The sequence below is a fragment of the Chinchilla lanigera genome, unplaced genomic scaffold, assembly GCF_000276665.1.
Source record: "Chinchilla lanigera isolate Chin_1 unplaced genomic scaffold, ChiLan1.0 scaffold00046, whole genome shotgun sequence".
Lineage (NCBI taxonomy): Eukaryota > Metazoa > Chordata > Mammalia > Rodentia > Chinchillidae > Chinchilla > Chinchilla lanigera.
In genome coordinates this window covers 17,281,119-17,297,271 of record NW_004955447.1, presented here as the reverse complement: position 1 = coordinate 17,297,271, position 16,153 = coordinate 17,281,119, and the positions used below count along the sequence as shown (strand labels likewise).

The 16,153-nt window shown below is 37.2% G+C and overlaps 1 protein-coding gene across 9 annotated transcripts in view; it reads left to right on the top strand.

The window, feature by feature from the left end:
* The window catches only part of Fip1l1 (factor interacting with PAPOLA and CPSF1), a 68,929-nt gene that overhangs the window by 36,926 nt on the left and 15,850 nt on the right, over positions 1 to 16,153 (top strand). For 6 of the 9 annotated variants that reach the window (XM_005392908.2, XM_005392905.2, XM_005392907.2 and 3 more), the window contains 3 exons: positions 2,708 to 2,801; positions 4,706 to 4,862; positions 15,741 to 15,767. In XM_005392908.2, the coding sequence (XP_005392965.1) occupies positions 2,708 to 2,801; positions 4,706 to 4,862; positions 15,741 to 15,767 (278 nt within the window). The remainder of the gene's footprint in view (positions 1 to 2,707; positions 2,802 to 4,705; positions 4,863 to 15,740; positions 15,768 to 16,153) is intronic. The other 3 variants (XM_005392906.2, XM_005392912.2, XM_005392913.2) reach the window with 1 other exon arrangement.

The window sequence follows — 16,153 nt, the reverse complement described above, 5'->3', positions numbered from 1 at the left end:
GAGTTACCAGTACCTTAGGCGAAGCTCTGCTGCGTGTTTTTGTGTGGTGAGGTGAGGGGAAGCACGCTCATGGCGGGCTGGGACTGGGGCTCTAGCCTGGCCCGTGTGAAGTGCTGGGGTTGACTCCTGGGTGCAGAGCGGTGACGACACAGGGTGGGACGCAGGACAGAAACGTCCGTGGGGTAATATAGGCCAGTGTTGTCTTCTGTCCTGTGGCATCAGAGTACCTTTGGATGTTTAAATTATTCATGTTAAATATTACATGCTCTTGGCTTCTTTGTTGTATATAGTATGTATGTGTCATAAAACATTTTTGAACAGAATGGTAAATTTCATTTGATTAGGGTAAATCAGTTTGTACAGTGACAATGCCTGGACAGAGAGGATTTACAAAAATGCAGGAAATTGCAGTTTTCTGAACTTGCCACTAGGGACACACTCTCGTTAAGGCTGGTTTCTCGGCGGTGTGCTTTTAGAGCAGCGTTTGGGGCGGGGGTGTAGCGTGGTGGTGGAACGAGGTTCCTAGTGTTCGTGACGCCCCAGGTCCTGTCTACAGCACAACAACAAGCCCACAGCATCTGCCGTTTGGGTTTTTAGAGTCCTTTAACACTGAAAAAAACCTTCACTGTGCTTATCTGACCATATTTAAAATAAACTTGAAGGGATGAATATTCCCATGTGTCCCAGAATTTTTGAAAATTGGAAGTCCTTAGAGGTCAGTGGTAAAAGACAAAAGTTACAGCGTATTATCTAGATTTAATTTTTACAACCTTTAATAACTTGGAGAATTTTCAGTCTAAATCACAAATGAGACAAATTTGGGAGAATTGATCTTGATGGGAATAAATGCAAAAGTGGAGAGGGGACAAACCCTGAGACGCAGCAGAAGACAGTAGGAAATGAAGCAGTCCAGTGGAAGCAGAGTTTTCGACAGTGAGCTCTAGGGAGCAGTAAGCGATGAGGGGAACACTGACTTCAGAATGTGTGTCTGTGTCTGTAGGACGGTGACATCTGAGAAGGCTGATGGCATGAGCTTTAGAAAGCGGTGGTGGACATAGCTTTCATTATTTTAAGTTTTAGGTAGAAATCGAGACAGTTTGTTTTATCTTGGAGGTATTTGGATTTTCTTAAGTGTCAGTGTTATAATATTTTCCAGTTATATTTGAGGAGATAGATTGCGTGAAATCACGATTGGTCTTTGGGCTCATGAGGGAACCTAGGAAGTCAGTGATCCAGCCATAAAGTTAAAAAACATGCAGTTTGTTTAATATAAAATTACAGAGAAGGAAGGCAACTTGGCAAGAGGTGGTAAAAGTTGCCTGTAGATTTGAAGACATTTCAAGTGTTGTTATATAGTTCTAGTAATAGAGCATATTTATGAGTATGAAATAACTTGTCAAGCATTTTAAGGTTCACTTCAGATAAACTTCCATTGACTCATTTCCAAAAACATCTTCAGATTCTCAAAGCTGAATTATCTAGCTAGAAGGGAAACATTTCTCAAAGAAAAGGGATCTTAGAGCCTTTGAATCAGAATGATTAAGGTTTAAAAGTTAGTTTTGCCATTTCATTTTATTCAGGCCAGTAATTACTCTGAAGCTTACCTTTATCATGTCTGACAGGAAATGCTGATTTTTAAATGGAGTAGTTTAGGTGTCCAGCAAGTGGTAACTGTTAGCATTAGTCATTTTAAATTCCTAACTGGAAGGATTTTTTTTTTTTTTGAGGCAGAGGCTCGCCATGTAGTTCAGGCTGGCCCGGAACTCCCTTTGTAGCCCAGGCTGGCCTTGAACTTGCACCAGTCCCCCTGGCTCAGCCTCCTGAGTGCTGGGATTACACGCATGCGCCACCACGCCTGTCTCTGATACATTTTTAATAGTTTTACTTCTAAAAAGCTTTAAGGGTGCAGTTGAGGAAGGGCTGCAGGTCCATTTCCCTTCTGCTTCAGTGCCCGCAGCCGCGGGTGCTGTCTCTTGGGCGCGTGACCCTCACTGCTCTTCCTTAACTGCACAGTGTCTTGCAGCATTATTTTAATTTTGTGAGATTTAACTGACTTGATTTTCTTGTTAAGTTTGCAGCATTGCTTTGTGAGTAGACTATTTTTCCATATCCTCATATATGTAGTTAAACTTTAAAGGGATTGTAAAGTAAACTAAACATATGGGAGACTTTTTAATTTGAATTTTTCTATCCAAAGGCACATTATCAGAGATGAAAAGTTGGTTTTCCTTTTTATGTTTTCTAACCCTGGAGTATATCACTAAGAAAATATCTGTTAAAGTGAGCATTTTTAAAGCCTTTTAGGGGATCTTGAAAAGATTGTATAATAGAATTATGATATTTGTTACAATTGTAAAGAATGACTAACAAATTTTATTTTCAATTTGTCTGGCGTTTGCTGTCTGACTCTGGTCTGAGAAAATAAATTCAAGTGAACACTGTTTAAAAACAGTAACTTAGACAAAAATCTATACTGATACTCAAGATTTACTGTTATAGTCATTGCTGAATATGTTGGTTCTAACTTATTAATAAAAACGTAAAATCATAATTCAAAGAAGTGAGATCTAATTCAACGAAATTCTTTGGCTTTTATTTTAAAATACAGGGCAAAGATCTTTAGCTTTTAATTCTCCCTTAAAATTTTAATTCTTTTTCAACTATCAAATGAGATGAAAACTGAATTGGTTCAATTTTTATGTTATAGGAGATTACCTGGAGCAATTGATGTTATCGGACAAACTATAACTATTAGCCGAGTAGAAGGAAGACGACGGGCAAATGAAAACAGCAACATACAGGTTTGGTATTTTAAAATCGGGTGTTTTTAACTGAGATTTGTATCGAATGTAATTTAGATCTCTGATTCCTGGATCTTTCTTAGGTTTTTCTCTTAACTTGTTATAAACTTAATGTATGGTTTCGTTGATGAAAAACTTGGATAAAATCAGTAAGTCTCCAACTAAACGTTGCCTTTAATTTTATGAGACATTTTTACTAACTAAGCAAAATCGAGATGCTATCTTGAATATATTTTTATGTATCCTTTTTCATGCAGATAGTATTTCCGTATTAATATTTATTTATTTATTTATTTATATTTTTGGTACCGGGAATCGAACTCATGACCTTGCTCTTGCTAGGCAGGTGCTGTGCCACTGAGCTAAATCCTCAGCCCTCTATATTAATCTTTAAAATACTATCTATAAAGTAAAAAAACCAAAATAAATAAAATAAAATACTATCTAAAAATCTGTTCGTGATTGCTTTCTTATATTTACCATAATTTATTGAATGTGACAGTCCTGGAGAAGGAGCATTCCTTTGTGTTCACAGTGCAAGAGCGAAAGGAAGTGAGTTACGAGTAAATTGGGCCCCAGTGTTAGAGCTGTAGTAACGGAGCCTGCCCGCTGTTCGGTTTGGCCGTCCTTTTTCTTCATTTATTCCCTTTCTCTGAATACCCTAAAAAATATTCAAAGTGTTTTGATTCTTATCTCCAGTAAATTAATTATATAAAATATTCTTTTTTTAGTGTCTTTAAGATGGAAGATAAGCCTCTGTTACTTTCTTCCTTCTGTTAAAATACCATGATGTCTTAAAAGGTTTTTTTGCTCCCTAATTTAAGAATAGGTTGTGAGTATAAATCTTACAAAAATTACTGTATTTAAGTGTAGGAAGAGTTCATGAAAAGGGGCTTATATGCTTAAGTGATATGCTTTAATCAGCAAGAATTCAAGAAATACAAATTAAATATTTAGCATTATGTTGGCAGTTTGTTATTTCTGAAACTGTGCATTGGAATCCCTCGAGCAGCTTGTCAAAAGTCCACTAGGTGCCACTTTGTTTGCTGTTATTTTTCAGTAGGTTTGGGGTGCTTCTGAGAATGCCCATTCCTTACCTGTTCACGTAGGCCAGCATTTTTTTGCAAACACTGCTTTTATTTTTGAAGTAGGAACTCTTGTTCTGTCTTTTTTGTATTTTTTTCTTCTGGTTTTGTTTTGGTTTTTTGTTTTTTGGATAGAGGCTTGCTGTGTAGTTAAGTCTGGCCGTAAGCTTTCTGTGTAGCCAGGCTGGCCTCAAACTCACTGCAATCTTCTTGCCTCGGCCTCCCAAGTGCTGGGATCGTAAGTGTACACCACCATGCCTGGCCCCTGAACCTTTGTTCTTGAAGTTAAGTGGCTCACATGAAGAAGTTATTTACGTGACTTACTGCCTATTAACTTCCTACCTGTGGATACATGTCTACAGTCTCTCTACACCTGGCAAAGACAGGCTTTCCTACAGTGGGTGTCTGACATGTGGCCTTTTAAATTTCTTAGGGCATCTGTGATTAATGATAATATTGCTTTCACTTGAATATTTAACTGTTAACGTGGTAAAAACTATGACAGTTGCTACATTATATTTATTAAGTGTTTGTTTGGAACTTTTTAAATCACTTATTATTAAAAGTTTTCTTGGTAATGATCTAGTTTTTTTCCTGGGCTTTGAATATGAACATTTTTTCAAGTGTGTATATGAGAGTGTGGAATCTTACTATATCTATCCATAGCATACACAGAACTATTACCCCCCCAAATGTGTATGTATGTGAATTAAACTGCCTTTGACTTTATTTCTTAGACTGAGTGAAATTAATTTTATAAGGTTAACCTTAGAAAACAACATTTACTCATCTCTCTGGTGGCCTGTCCTCTAATTTTAGGTCCTTTCTGAAAGATCAGCTACTGAAGTAGACAACAATTTTAGCAAACCGCCTCCATTTTTCCCTCCAGGAGCTCCTCCCACCCACCTCCCACCTCCTCCATTTCTTCCGCCTCCTCCAACTGTCAGTACTGCTCCACCTCTGATCCCACCGCCAGGTAAGGCAAAGGCACTGGGTTTTGAAAAGGACCTGTGAATGTTTCTTATTTTGAGTTTAACAGTGAAAATATATGTTTAAAATTATCTCGATTTATTGCATTAAAAACTATAGATACATTAATTTATCACCAACAGTTACACTTGAACCAATATGTTTATTTTGTTGTTTCAGCATAGACAATTATAAAGTAGAAAACAATATGGAGATAAAATAGTTGTCCTACAAATATGATTGTGATCCCTCAAGTAGAGTTGCCACTAATGCTGTATATATAAGTCCCTACTGAATTGTAAATCACATATTAACTTGTTTTGAAAAAATCTTTTAAAGATAATTTTAGCAATGGAGTAGGTCCAAAAAAGTGTATGTTATAAAAAGACTTAGAAATTAAAACTTGAGTTTGGTTTGCGTTTAGGTGATTGCTGCTGGGTGCCAGGGGCCTAGTATTTTAAACAAGACAGAAAAGTGTCGTAAATTTTAAGAAATATTTTCAGCTGTTGTTGATGATTAAAAACTCGGTCAGTGATAACAGAAAAAAATTACAAATATACCCAAATTTTATTTTTATTTATATTTTTAATTTTTTATCCAGTGGCCTTTCTTACTTTTTTCCCAGTGAACTTTTAATATTTATAACATTCCCCTTAACTTTTTATAAACATAACAAGATTGATTGCTTTCTTTCTAGGGAGAATGACAGTAATAAATAATAAGCATTAGCTTTTTTTTCTGATGAGAATTGCAGAGAGACATGTATTAGGATTTGCTTTGTGTAAATAACATCAGTTCACCCTGGAGAGCCATGGTCTATCCCTTACTTACCTTTGTAAGAGCGCTGTTTCTGCTTCAAGATACTGTTGTGATCAGAGTCAAGTAATTGTCTCTAAACGTCAGCTACTTTTGCCCTTCATCCTGATCACCTTTGACTTCCTTCCACTGTCACCTCAACTCTCAAAACAGGTGAGAAAAATATTGCAGAAAGTGATTTCCAGCTTTAGACAGTCTGCTGTCTCAGAATGGAGGTAAAGATCAGAACAGGTCAGACGTCCTTGTGCCAGACAACATGATTTCTGAAGCGGAGTGATTTTCTTATTTCAGCAGTTAAATTGAGCACAAGCCATGAGTTGGGATTGGCCTGTGATTCTTGAGCCTTTGCTCAGATTTAACCTATGAAGAGATTGTGTGATTCATAATGAAGACTTAGTATGATTCATAAATAAAATCCACTGTCCTCTAAAAAACAAATTAAAGTGTAGAATGATTAACTTTTGAAACTTTTAAAATACGAATTGAAACATTAACATTTAAAATCTGTTCTTTTAATAAAAATTATTAATATTTGGGATAATAGTCCTTATGCTGAATTGCTTTAAAATCCTATTTAAACTTTACTAGGTACTAACAGCAATGTGAAAATGTTTTTATAAAATCTTTCTGATCGATTGTTAATGTACTGGGATTGAACTCAGGATCTTTGAACTAGGCTTCAATCCCAACCCTTTTTATTTTGTTTTGTGACGTGATCTTCCTAAGTCACTAAATTGCCTAGGCTAGGTTTGAACATGTGCTTTTCCTGCCTCGGCCTCCCAGATTGCTGGGATTGTAGGCACACACCACCGTGCCCATGTTGTGTTTTGAAATTCTTTAAATCTCTTAATTGACAAATAATTTTACATGTTTATGGCCACTGTATAATGTTTTGATACATGTTTACATTGCATAATAGCTTTTAAACTAATCATTGTGTCTGTCACTATAACATTTAAAATCTGTTCTTTTAACAATTTGAAAACATACAGTTATTAACTGTAGTCTCCATGCTGTGAAATTGATGTCTAGAACATTGTTTTTCCTGTCTTAACTGAAACTTTCTACCCTTGAACAGTGTCTTTCATTTTCTACCCTCACCTGAGTCTCCTAACCTCCATGCTACTGTCTACTACAAGTTAGGCATTTTTAGATTTCACATATAAGTGAAATTGTACAGTATTTCTTTGCCATTGTTGGCTTACTTCACTTAGCATAATGTCCTCTAGATTGAGGAGTGTTGTCAGAATGACAGAGTGAAAGAATTTTCATGTGTACTATCTAATATAGTATATCTTCAGCCCGCGTTTTTATATGTTCAGTACTAGTCATTTGTTAAAGGAAAAAATGGAGTGAATTTATGAAAAACTGAACACGTAGTTGGCATACGAGCATTTGGAAGGTCTGTAGGGTATTGTTGGTAACCAGCGGCATCATCCGGAAGTTCACTTTTTAAGAAATGATAAAGGTACCTCACGTCTTTGCCATGTAACCTTTGTTGATAAGAATAACAAATCTTCAAATAATATGTAGGCTTTTGGATGGCATTCTGCTGTAGAGAAGCACTGATTGTGTTTCTGTTGCTTGGTCTGTTTATCTGCCTGCTGTTAACTCTGGGGTCTCTGCTTCATATCCAGATCTCCTTTGATACTTACTCTTGGGTTATTGTTTCCCTGCTGTCCTGTCAGAATTGAAGCAGTGCTGATTAAAATGAATTCTAGGGCTGGGGATTTAGCTCAGCGGCAAAGCGCCTGCCTGGCAAGCGCAAGGTCGTGAGTTCTGTTCCCGGTACCGGAAAAAAACCACAAAAAAAAATAAATAAATAAAATGAATTCTAATCCTGACTTAAATAATACCTTACTGTGGCGTGATTGCTGGGAGGGCATATGAATTCATATTAAAACCAAGTATTTGTTAGTTGAGACTATCCAAATTACTCATTTTGACTAGAATGGGAGCTGTCTGAGTGCAGGCTGTGTATTTTCATGTGCACTTTCCTCCAGTGGTAGTCCTTGTGTCTTCCATGTCCTTGGCCCTCCCTAGATACGCTAGCTGATTGAGTTAGCTTGTGTGTCTCCATAACCCTACGGATGAGTTTTCCCACTGACAGTTGGTACCGTCATAATTTGCACTGGCTGTAGTCGGCAGTATGGCTGCAGCTGACTGCAGATGGTGATGCTCAGAGCTGTCTTTTCTATGGCCCTTTGCCACAGAGCCACCAAGTTCTGTGGTTTTTGTAATTTTAATTACTAAGAATCACAGGCAGCAGTGGAAGCAAGCTGTGACTCGGGAGTCTCTTAAATATTTGCCTTCAAAGGCACTCCATTTTTCTTAAGAGAAATCTTGAGGGGTTTTTTCTTTCTTTAAAAGTACTGAAAAGGGAGAAAAAACTTTAGAGGATTGGTTTAAATGTACTTTAATGTTTCATTTGTTAATATTGAATTTATGTGTGATGTTTAAGTTTTATATATCAAATTCAGTAGAGATATATTATGCCTATATTTTAAGATGCTACCAATTTTTTTTTTTTTTCATAAACATAGTGGTTGACTGTATGTCTAGATTTCCCTGGAAGAGACCTACCTTACATCTTTGTCCCACCGTAATTACTGTAATTCATTCTCAGACACGCCCTCACGTATGGTCAGCTGTGCATGCTGGGAGGTTTGCAGGCATGGCTCATCACTGTCATAACGAGGTGACAGACAACTGTCACCAAAACTGAACTATCAGATAGTTCATAGAGGGGAAGACTGTGTTCCTCCTCCCCCTCCAAGCCCACATCTTCAAACAGGTGTGGGACGTTTTCAGTAACACGCAGAGGTCAAAGTATTTCTGGCAATAAGAGATCTGTATGCTGAAAGAGGAAGTTTTGTATTAGAGTACAGCAAGGGTTAGCAGAGACATCTGGAAGTGCAGAAGTATTTAATGTTGTTCTTTGTAGCCATACCAACAGGAGCTTGAAAACAAATAATGGTTAATCATGATATTCTGTAATTTCCCCAAAAAACCGTGTTACTTTCAATTTCTAGTGAACCAGAAAAGAACCTTGTGCTCTTTCTGAGTAGTAGTAGAAGTAACAGCTAATACTTAGCAGTGAGCGCTCACTTCTGAACACACTGGTCAAGCACATCTCAGGTATTAACTCCACTGGTTCTAGAACAACGTCTGCAGTAGATATTCTGACTCAAAGATGCAGAAGGTAGGGCTTATGGAGTTTAAGTAATAGCTAGCAAGTGACAGAGCCAGAATCCCAACCCAGGCAGTTTTGCCAGAAAGCTGATTTTTCATAACTGTGTTGGAATGTGTCTTACTCTCCTTGTTGCTGGGGCAGAATACCAGTGCCGTAGAGTAGGGAAAGAAAAGCGCTTTTGGCTCGTGTTTCTTTCATCCTCAGTCAGCTGGCTGCCAGGCAGGGTGGCCTGGCAGAGGGGTATGGCGGAGGACAGCAGCTCCGTGTGCCGTGGGCCGGAAGGAGGGGGTGGGCGGGGGAGCTGTACCCTCCGGTGACCACCCCATTTCCTAACAGCAGGTAAAGCATAATGCATGTAGTCCAGCAGTCACTCCCTGAAAGCCCCACCGTGGAGTGTTTGAGGCTTTTGGGAGGCATCTAGATATGGACCGTAACAGAATGAACCAGTACTTACCAAGAAACGTAGTACAGGATTATGTGTATTCACAGTAACAGGCCTTAAAAGCATTCCGCCAAAGCAGCTCCCTGATGAAGTGTGTACATATATCAGGGTGGGGAGGCTGGGGAGATTTAAAGAATAGGAAATAGATTTTTTTTCAAAGATCTACTTAACTAATGTTTGTTTGATTTGTATTAAGTCTATTCTGAACTAAGCCAGCTTTGGAATGGTTTGTTCACTAGGACAAATACTGTAAACTTGAAAGCCCTGATGTTACAGGCATTACTTATGTTGTTTGTATGTTGTGGTAAGCGTACGTGTTTGTCATTGCAGCCCTTTGTCAGTGAGCAGCAACCGTTCTTCGTGTAACCATCGCCGTGGTCTGTGCCTAGGCCTTTGCCACTATAACTTGTAGGTAGTGACTCCTCCCCCTCTCTCTCCAGCCCTTGGTAACAAACCTTTGTCCTGCTTCAAATGTTAATTTACTTCAGTGTCGTATTTTATCTTTTTTATAGTGCAGTTTATTGAAGAATAGAGGGCAAGTTTGATTTGACCATTTCGTGTTACCTTAACTAATATTAAGGCCCATGTGACTGGCTTTGTTGGTCTTGGGAACAGCTGAAATCAAGATTAGGAACAGAGTCCTTCTGAGTTAAAAAAAACTTTGTAAGACAGGTGTGGTGGCACATGCCTGTAACTACAACACTGGGGAGGCTGAGTCAGGAAGATTGCTGTGATTTTGAGGCCAGCCTGAATTGCATAGTGAATCTCTGTCTCTAAAAGGCCAAAAATTGAAATTAAAATTAAAAAAAAAAACTTTCTTTTACTGAGTGTAGCCCAGCCACTCTGAACCACAAACGAAGGTATTTTGTGCTTTCAAAGCACAGTGCTTTGAAAGCTGTATGGAGGATTTACTAACTTATCTAGAAAACAAATTTTAAAATGCTTCTGTATTGTAGAAAGAAGTCGATTTTATCCCAAAACATTGTTGTCCTCTACATCAGTGTCTTACCTAGTCATCTAATACTACTAATTGTATGAACTTAAAATTTTTCTTTATTTCCTAAAGATTTTGTTTTTGGTGAGCAGTAACATGTGGAAACCAAAGAGTGAGCAGCTCAGCTCACGCATCTCCTGAAAAGCCTGCATCATTAGATTACGTCTCCATCAGCTGCCTGGCTCTTAGCATTTTCCACACTTTTCAGTCACGGACTTCTTCAAACTCTAAAGTATTGTTGCAGGCCCTTAAAGAGCTTTTATTTATACATGTTGTGTCTTTTTTGTATTAGAAATTAAAACAAATTAAGGTATTTATAAATACTTATAAATTTATTGCATGTCAACATAATAACATTTTTATGAAAAATAGCAAATTTTTTTCCTAGAAGAGTAGAAAAGTAGAAAAGCATTTAGTGAGAAGTGGCCTTGTTTTATACTTCTTTAAATCTTTTTACAATATACATTAATAGAGAATAGCAGGGTTCTTCTGTTTGTTTCTTCATTAAATATATAAATATATATCCCAAGTCTTGTAGCTTTTGGAGAACTCCACTGTCCACATGAAGAAGCTGTGCGTCTTAGTATTTTTATGAAAGTAGTTTTGACTTCCGAAGGATCTCAGATTCCTGATTCCCTGAATAAAACTTTTGAGAGCTGCTGCTTTCGCAGAAGGTTGGTCGGTATTAGATTACTAGTATCAGCACCCTTGAGTTTCATCTTTTTTACCAAGAAGCTATTTATGAATATATATGAAATAACATTAAGCTATTGTGCTGTGGAGTTTTGGTCTTAGCAGATTATTTCGTACGAGTTGGCACTGTTAGCAGAAATGCATACATTTTCCGTAAGTACCCATGAAAGAATTTTTTGAAGCCTTTGAGAACTGTATTCACTTTCTCTTTGATTGTTCTCTATTTAAAAACATACATAAATATGACCAATCATTTTCAGTTAACTCAAAGTAGGGAATAATTCTAATTATCTGCAATAAGTAGTATTTTTGGCACAACTAAAATTAAATTAAATGTAAATGATATATGATTTACAGCTTGTCTAAGACCCTGGTTCTGACTGCATGTTCCCCTGGGTGCCCCCTGTAGTAGTGGTGGTTCTAGCGTGCCTTTGACGATGCCGTTCATACAACGTCGCTCGGGGCCTGCTGGTCGCTGGCACCGTTCTTCAGTCGCTTTGTGGCCGTGTGTGAGCTGCTGAGGACAGCTGCTGTGCGTGTTCTCCGTAAAACACTGGCAACCCAGATGCATTTCAGGAGAGAATAGGGGTAAATGATCTTTGAAACACAGAGGTCTGTTCACTTCATAGTAATGCAAAATTATCTTCTTTTCCGATGTGACGTATGCTAGTATCTTTTTGATTGCTTTTAGTTTTGTGATCATAGCATTTGTAATACTTTTTTTCTTTAAAGTTATTTCTATCCTTTTTTTGTACCTTGCAATTAATTGTTTTAATCATTAGGAAATGCATTATAGTACTGCACATTCATTGCTTTTTTTAAAGAGTAAGGGGTAGAGGAGATGTATGTATGTATGTGTTTTTGTGCCTAATTTTTAAAAATTTGAAACATGGAAGGCATTGCTGGTAAAAGGCAATACGTGAAAATTTTTACAAAGTGGGACTTTTTATACTCAATTTCTTGTGCAGACTTTGAAGTTGATGTCTTTGAAGTTGAGGTAGAAATCTTGAGACTTAAAGGAAAGTAATCAGGCTTTTCATGGGATTTGGAATTTACTAGTGGAAAATAGGAAGCAGAATTCACAAAATTCTGCCGTTTTTTTCTCTGAAACTTAGTAAAGAAATGTAATTACAGGTATGGTTTTCTGTTACTACATAACAAATCACTCTATCTTGTAATAGCTTAACGTAATACATAGTTACTATGGAACAGCTTTTCTTCGTCAGGAATCTAGGAACAGCTTAACTCGTCTTTGCGTCGTAGTGTCCCTCAGACCTCTCGGTCGTCTGTAAAAGTTGGGCTGAGGAAGGGTTCATCTCTGAACTTACTCGTGTTGTTGTTAGAAGTACTTGGTTCCTTCTAGGCTGTTGGGCCGAGAGGGCCCACTGGCTGTGGTCCTCTTCAGCATGACAGTTGACGTCATCAAAGCGTGCAAGCTGAGAGGGCACTAGAAAGGGTACCAGCCAAGTAGAAGGCACTGTCTTTTGTAGCCTTGTCATGTAAGTGAGATCCTATCATTTTTGCTGTGTTTTATGTGTTATAAGCAAATATCACGCCCAGCCCACACTCAGAGGACATAAACAGCAGAGGTGTACAAATGCTCACATAGCAGGATGCAGAGATCATTGAGAGCGTGCCAGAAGTTGCCTATCACTTCTTTTTGCCTTCCTTATACAAATGCATGATGGATACATGAAAAATGAGTTTATAGATGATCTTTGTTCAGTTTTTTTGTGACCGCAGAGACCACTAATTTACTTTATGGGAGGAAATTTCTAATACATGCAAATTTTTAAATACCGTTTTTAGCAGGATTTCTGACTTTCTGGTAATTTACCACCATTCCCCAAGTAGAATTTCTGATCTCCCCTCACCCAGTCTTTTTCACCTTTAGGAGTACATGCATACATACTCCTTTATATACTGGGAGAACTAAATTTTCTCTCCCCTTCTCTTTGAGAGTGCCAGATGCTATATGTTCTTACACTGTTTTACTCTTCAGTGTGATACGCAGATACTTTCATTTGCTAAATATTGGGAAGAACATTTATTTAATCTCTGTTGAGCTCTGTGGTAGTGAAGTTAGGAGAGAAGTTTAGAATCTAATCCAGGGATTCTTTAAGTATTGTCCCAAGCCAGCAACATGTCATATCCTGGGAGATTTGTGAGAATGTAAATTCTGTGGCTCTACCGTAGACCTACTGAATTGGAAATTCTAAGTAAACAGACTTGCAATTTTTACTTCAATTCTCCATGTTATTTTCATGCAGGCTCAAGTTTCACTATGTAATCTATTCAGCCCATTAGAGTTCAAATATTGCTTTCCTAAAAAATTTTTGCCACCACTAGAAATCTTAGTTTTACTACTGTTAGGTATGGCTTTCTAGGAAAAGATCGTATTTCCTACTTACAGTGTTACTGTCTTTACATTGTATCACATATTGAACTTTCTCAGTTGCAGTTTGAAAATGTTCTTGATAATTGTCAGGGAATTGGTTGTATAATGCTTCTTCAACTTTACAGTCCTGTTCTAATGAACATTTACCAACAACGATTGACACTAAAATAAAATCTTAGATGAAGTAGAGGTTTCACCAGAAGAGCCCTTGGTAGTTCCCACGCTAGCTTTTTGTTGTGTGGATATTGATTGGAAAGACATCTATACATGGGGGCATTTTTCTTTGCCTGTATTTGTAATCTTCTAGTGGATTTTTAAAAATCTGCCCTATGATACTATAGTAAGATTAAAATTAGAGGCAGGCTAATTTTAACTACCATTGTTGCATATTTAATTTGAATGTATCTTTTATCTTTATTTTGTGTTTTATAGTTTAAATATTTTTGAAGGGGCTAGTAATTCTTCGGTTTTTGTGGGTTTTTTGCATGACTTTACTTTTTGGTAAGCTGTCAGTCGAATTAGCTGCAGTGATGTAAGCTGCTCACGTCTTCATTTACATAGACTTACTTGGATTATAGTATCATGGTGACTGATTTTGGTGTAATGTTAACATACAAGAGAAATTGAAATCATGTATTTAAATTTGAAAATCAGATCAAAAAGTGAAGTTCAGTAGTTTCAGTATCTGAAAATCGGATCAAAAAGTGAAGTTCAGTGTTCTAAAAATTCTACCCTTCTAAAGAAAACTAGGTAATAACGTGTATTAAAAACATTTAATGCTCTGCCTTCCTTCATTTCCCTTTTTAGTTTGGAGTCTGGGTCTCTGTTAGCTTGTCTTGCCTGCTGGACTCCACTAGTGAGTTCGGAAGCAGCAAGTTAACCTCAGGATGGATGAGAATTGCCATAATTGTGGATGAGGTGGGCAGATGTGTGGAATCCTAATACTTTTTGAAATGTGCTGGCTGCTTTACATTTTTTTTTTTAGTTTTGTTGGGTTTGTAAGCTTAGGGTATCCTTTGTTGCATTGATGCTTACATCACATGGTTAAATGTTAAGGTGACCTGCTCTCTATGTAAACCTCTTCCTCTGATAAAACATGTATGTCAGAACATTTTAAACTAAAGCATTTTCCACTGTCAAGAAAACATTTGAAAGTGATTATTCCCATTTTTTGCATGTATTTAGCTAATGAGTTAAAATTTCCCCCTCCTTTCTACTAATTTTGATACAGTTTTAAAGACAGAACTTTCTACTCCAACTGTGTTGAACTTATTTATGGTATATGATTTTTCATGAGAAAGTTGTTTTAGTTTTGGTTTTTCTCCGGTACCGGGAACCGAACTCACGACCTTGCGCTTGCCAGGCAGGCGCTTTTGCCGCTGAGCTAAATCCCCAGCCCCTGAGAAAGTTGTTTTAAATTTAACTGAAAGTAGTTACAATCTGTGTGTTACATAATTTGCCGTTCATGTGTCTTTTAAATTTAAAATACAGCCTTTAATTTTAGTTCTAGTAAATAAATTTAAAGGCACATTTGGCCAATGAAAATTAACAATGTTTATATAAAATTGTTTCTTAAAGTTTATAATGTGTGCAAATAAATTAGTATTTGCCGGCACTTGTAGAAATAAGTAATCCATATTTATGTTAGTGTGCCCTGGGGGTGTATGTGTATGAATTTGGTATACCCCCTTCTTCCACTCCTACAAGTGAAGAAAAATATTAAATATTTCCCTACTCCTGCTAACAGTAATCAAACAACCTTAATATTTGAATGGCCCACACTGGGCTTTACAAAAATGAATAATTCCATAATCCTCAGTTATTTCATACTACCTGCAGTACTAAAGAACCCACAGATCCGTTTCCCTATTACAATACTAAGAAAACACGATCAGGCGTTGACTGGGAAATTGAGTTAGCTTTATTTTTTATTTTTTTTATTTTTTGGGGTTTTTTTCTCCGGTACCAGGAACCGAACTCACGACCTTGCGCTTGCCAGGCAGGTGCTTTTGCCGCTGAGCTAAATCCCCAGCCCCTGAGTTAGCTTTAATGCTAGGAGTTGATACGTGTGCACAAGTGTGCTTTTTAACTGCTGTCTAACTTCGTTTGTGATTACAGCTAGTGGGGGAAATTGTGTTACCAAGTTGTTGACTGGGTTTTCATCAGGGAAGTTGGATGTTACATTTGAATTGTTGGTCTGCAAGAAAACGGAATGCTTCTCTTTTGAGTGACTGAGCCAGGGTACTGAGGCAAGGGGCTTTATTTCACAGTTCGTCTTGGTGATGGCATAAATACATAACAGGTTCTGAAATCCAGTTACTATATTAAATTTCATCACTTGTTTTTTAGGTATCCCAATAACTGTACCACCTCCAGGTAAAACTTTTTTCATGTTTTCTCCATCATTGTTAATGAACATGAAATTTCAAGCTCATAGTTACAGGAGGGTCAGTGTTGATGTGGTTAGAATCAACTAGGCTTTGGGATTTCAAGGTCCTATTTTCAGCTCTGCCGTTGCTTCATTTCAGTTTTAAGATACTTAGTTCTCTCGTACCTGTCTTACCCATTTCTGTGGAAATAGAGATTCTGAGAAAATTCTCACTTTACCAATTTGTGAAGAAAAGAGAATGGAATGTAAAATAATTTTTTATAAAAACAGTTTTTCAGACCAATGAATTTTTTATATGGTAAAGGATACTAAAAGAGAAAAGTAGTTTACCTTAACTTTTATCATGTTTTTAAAAACTTTTTTAAATCCAGCC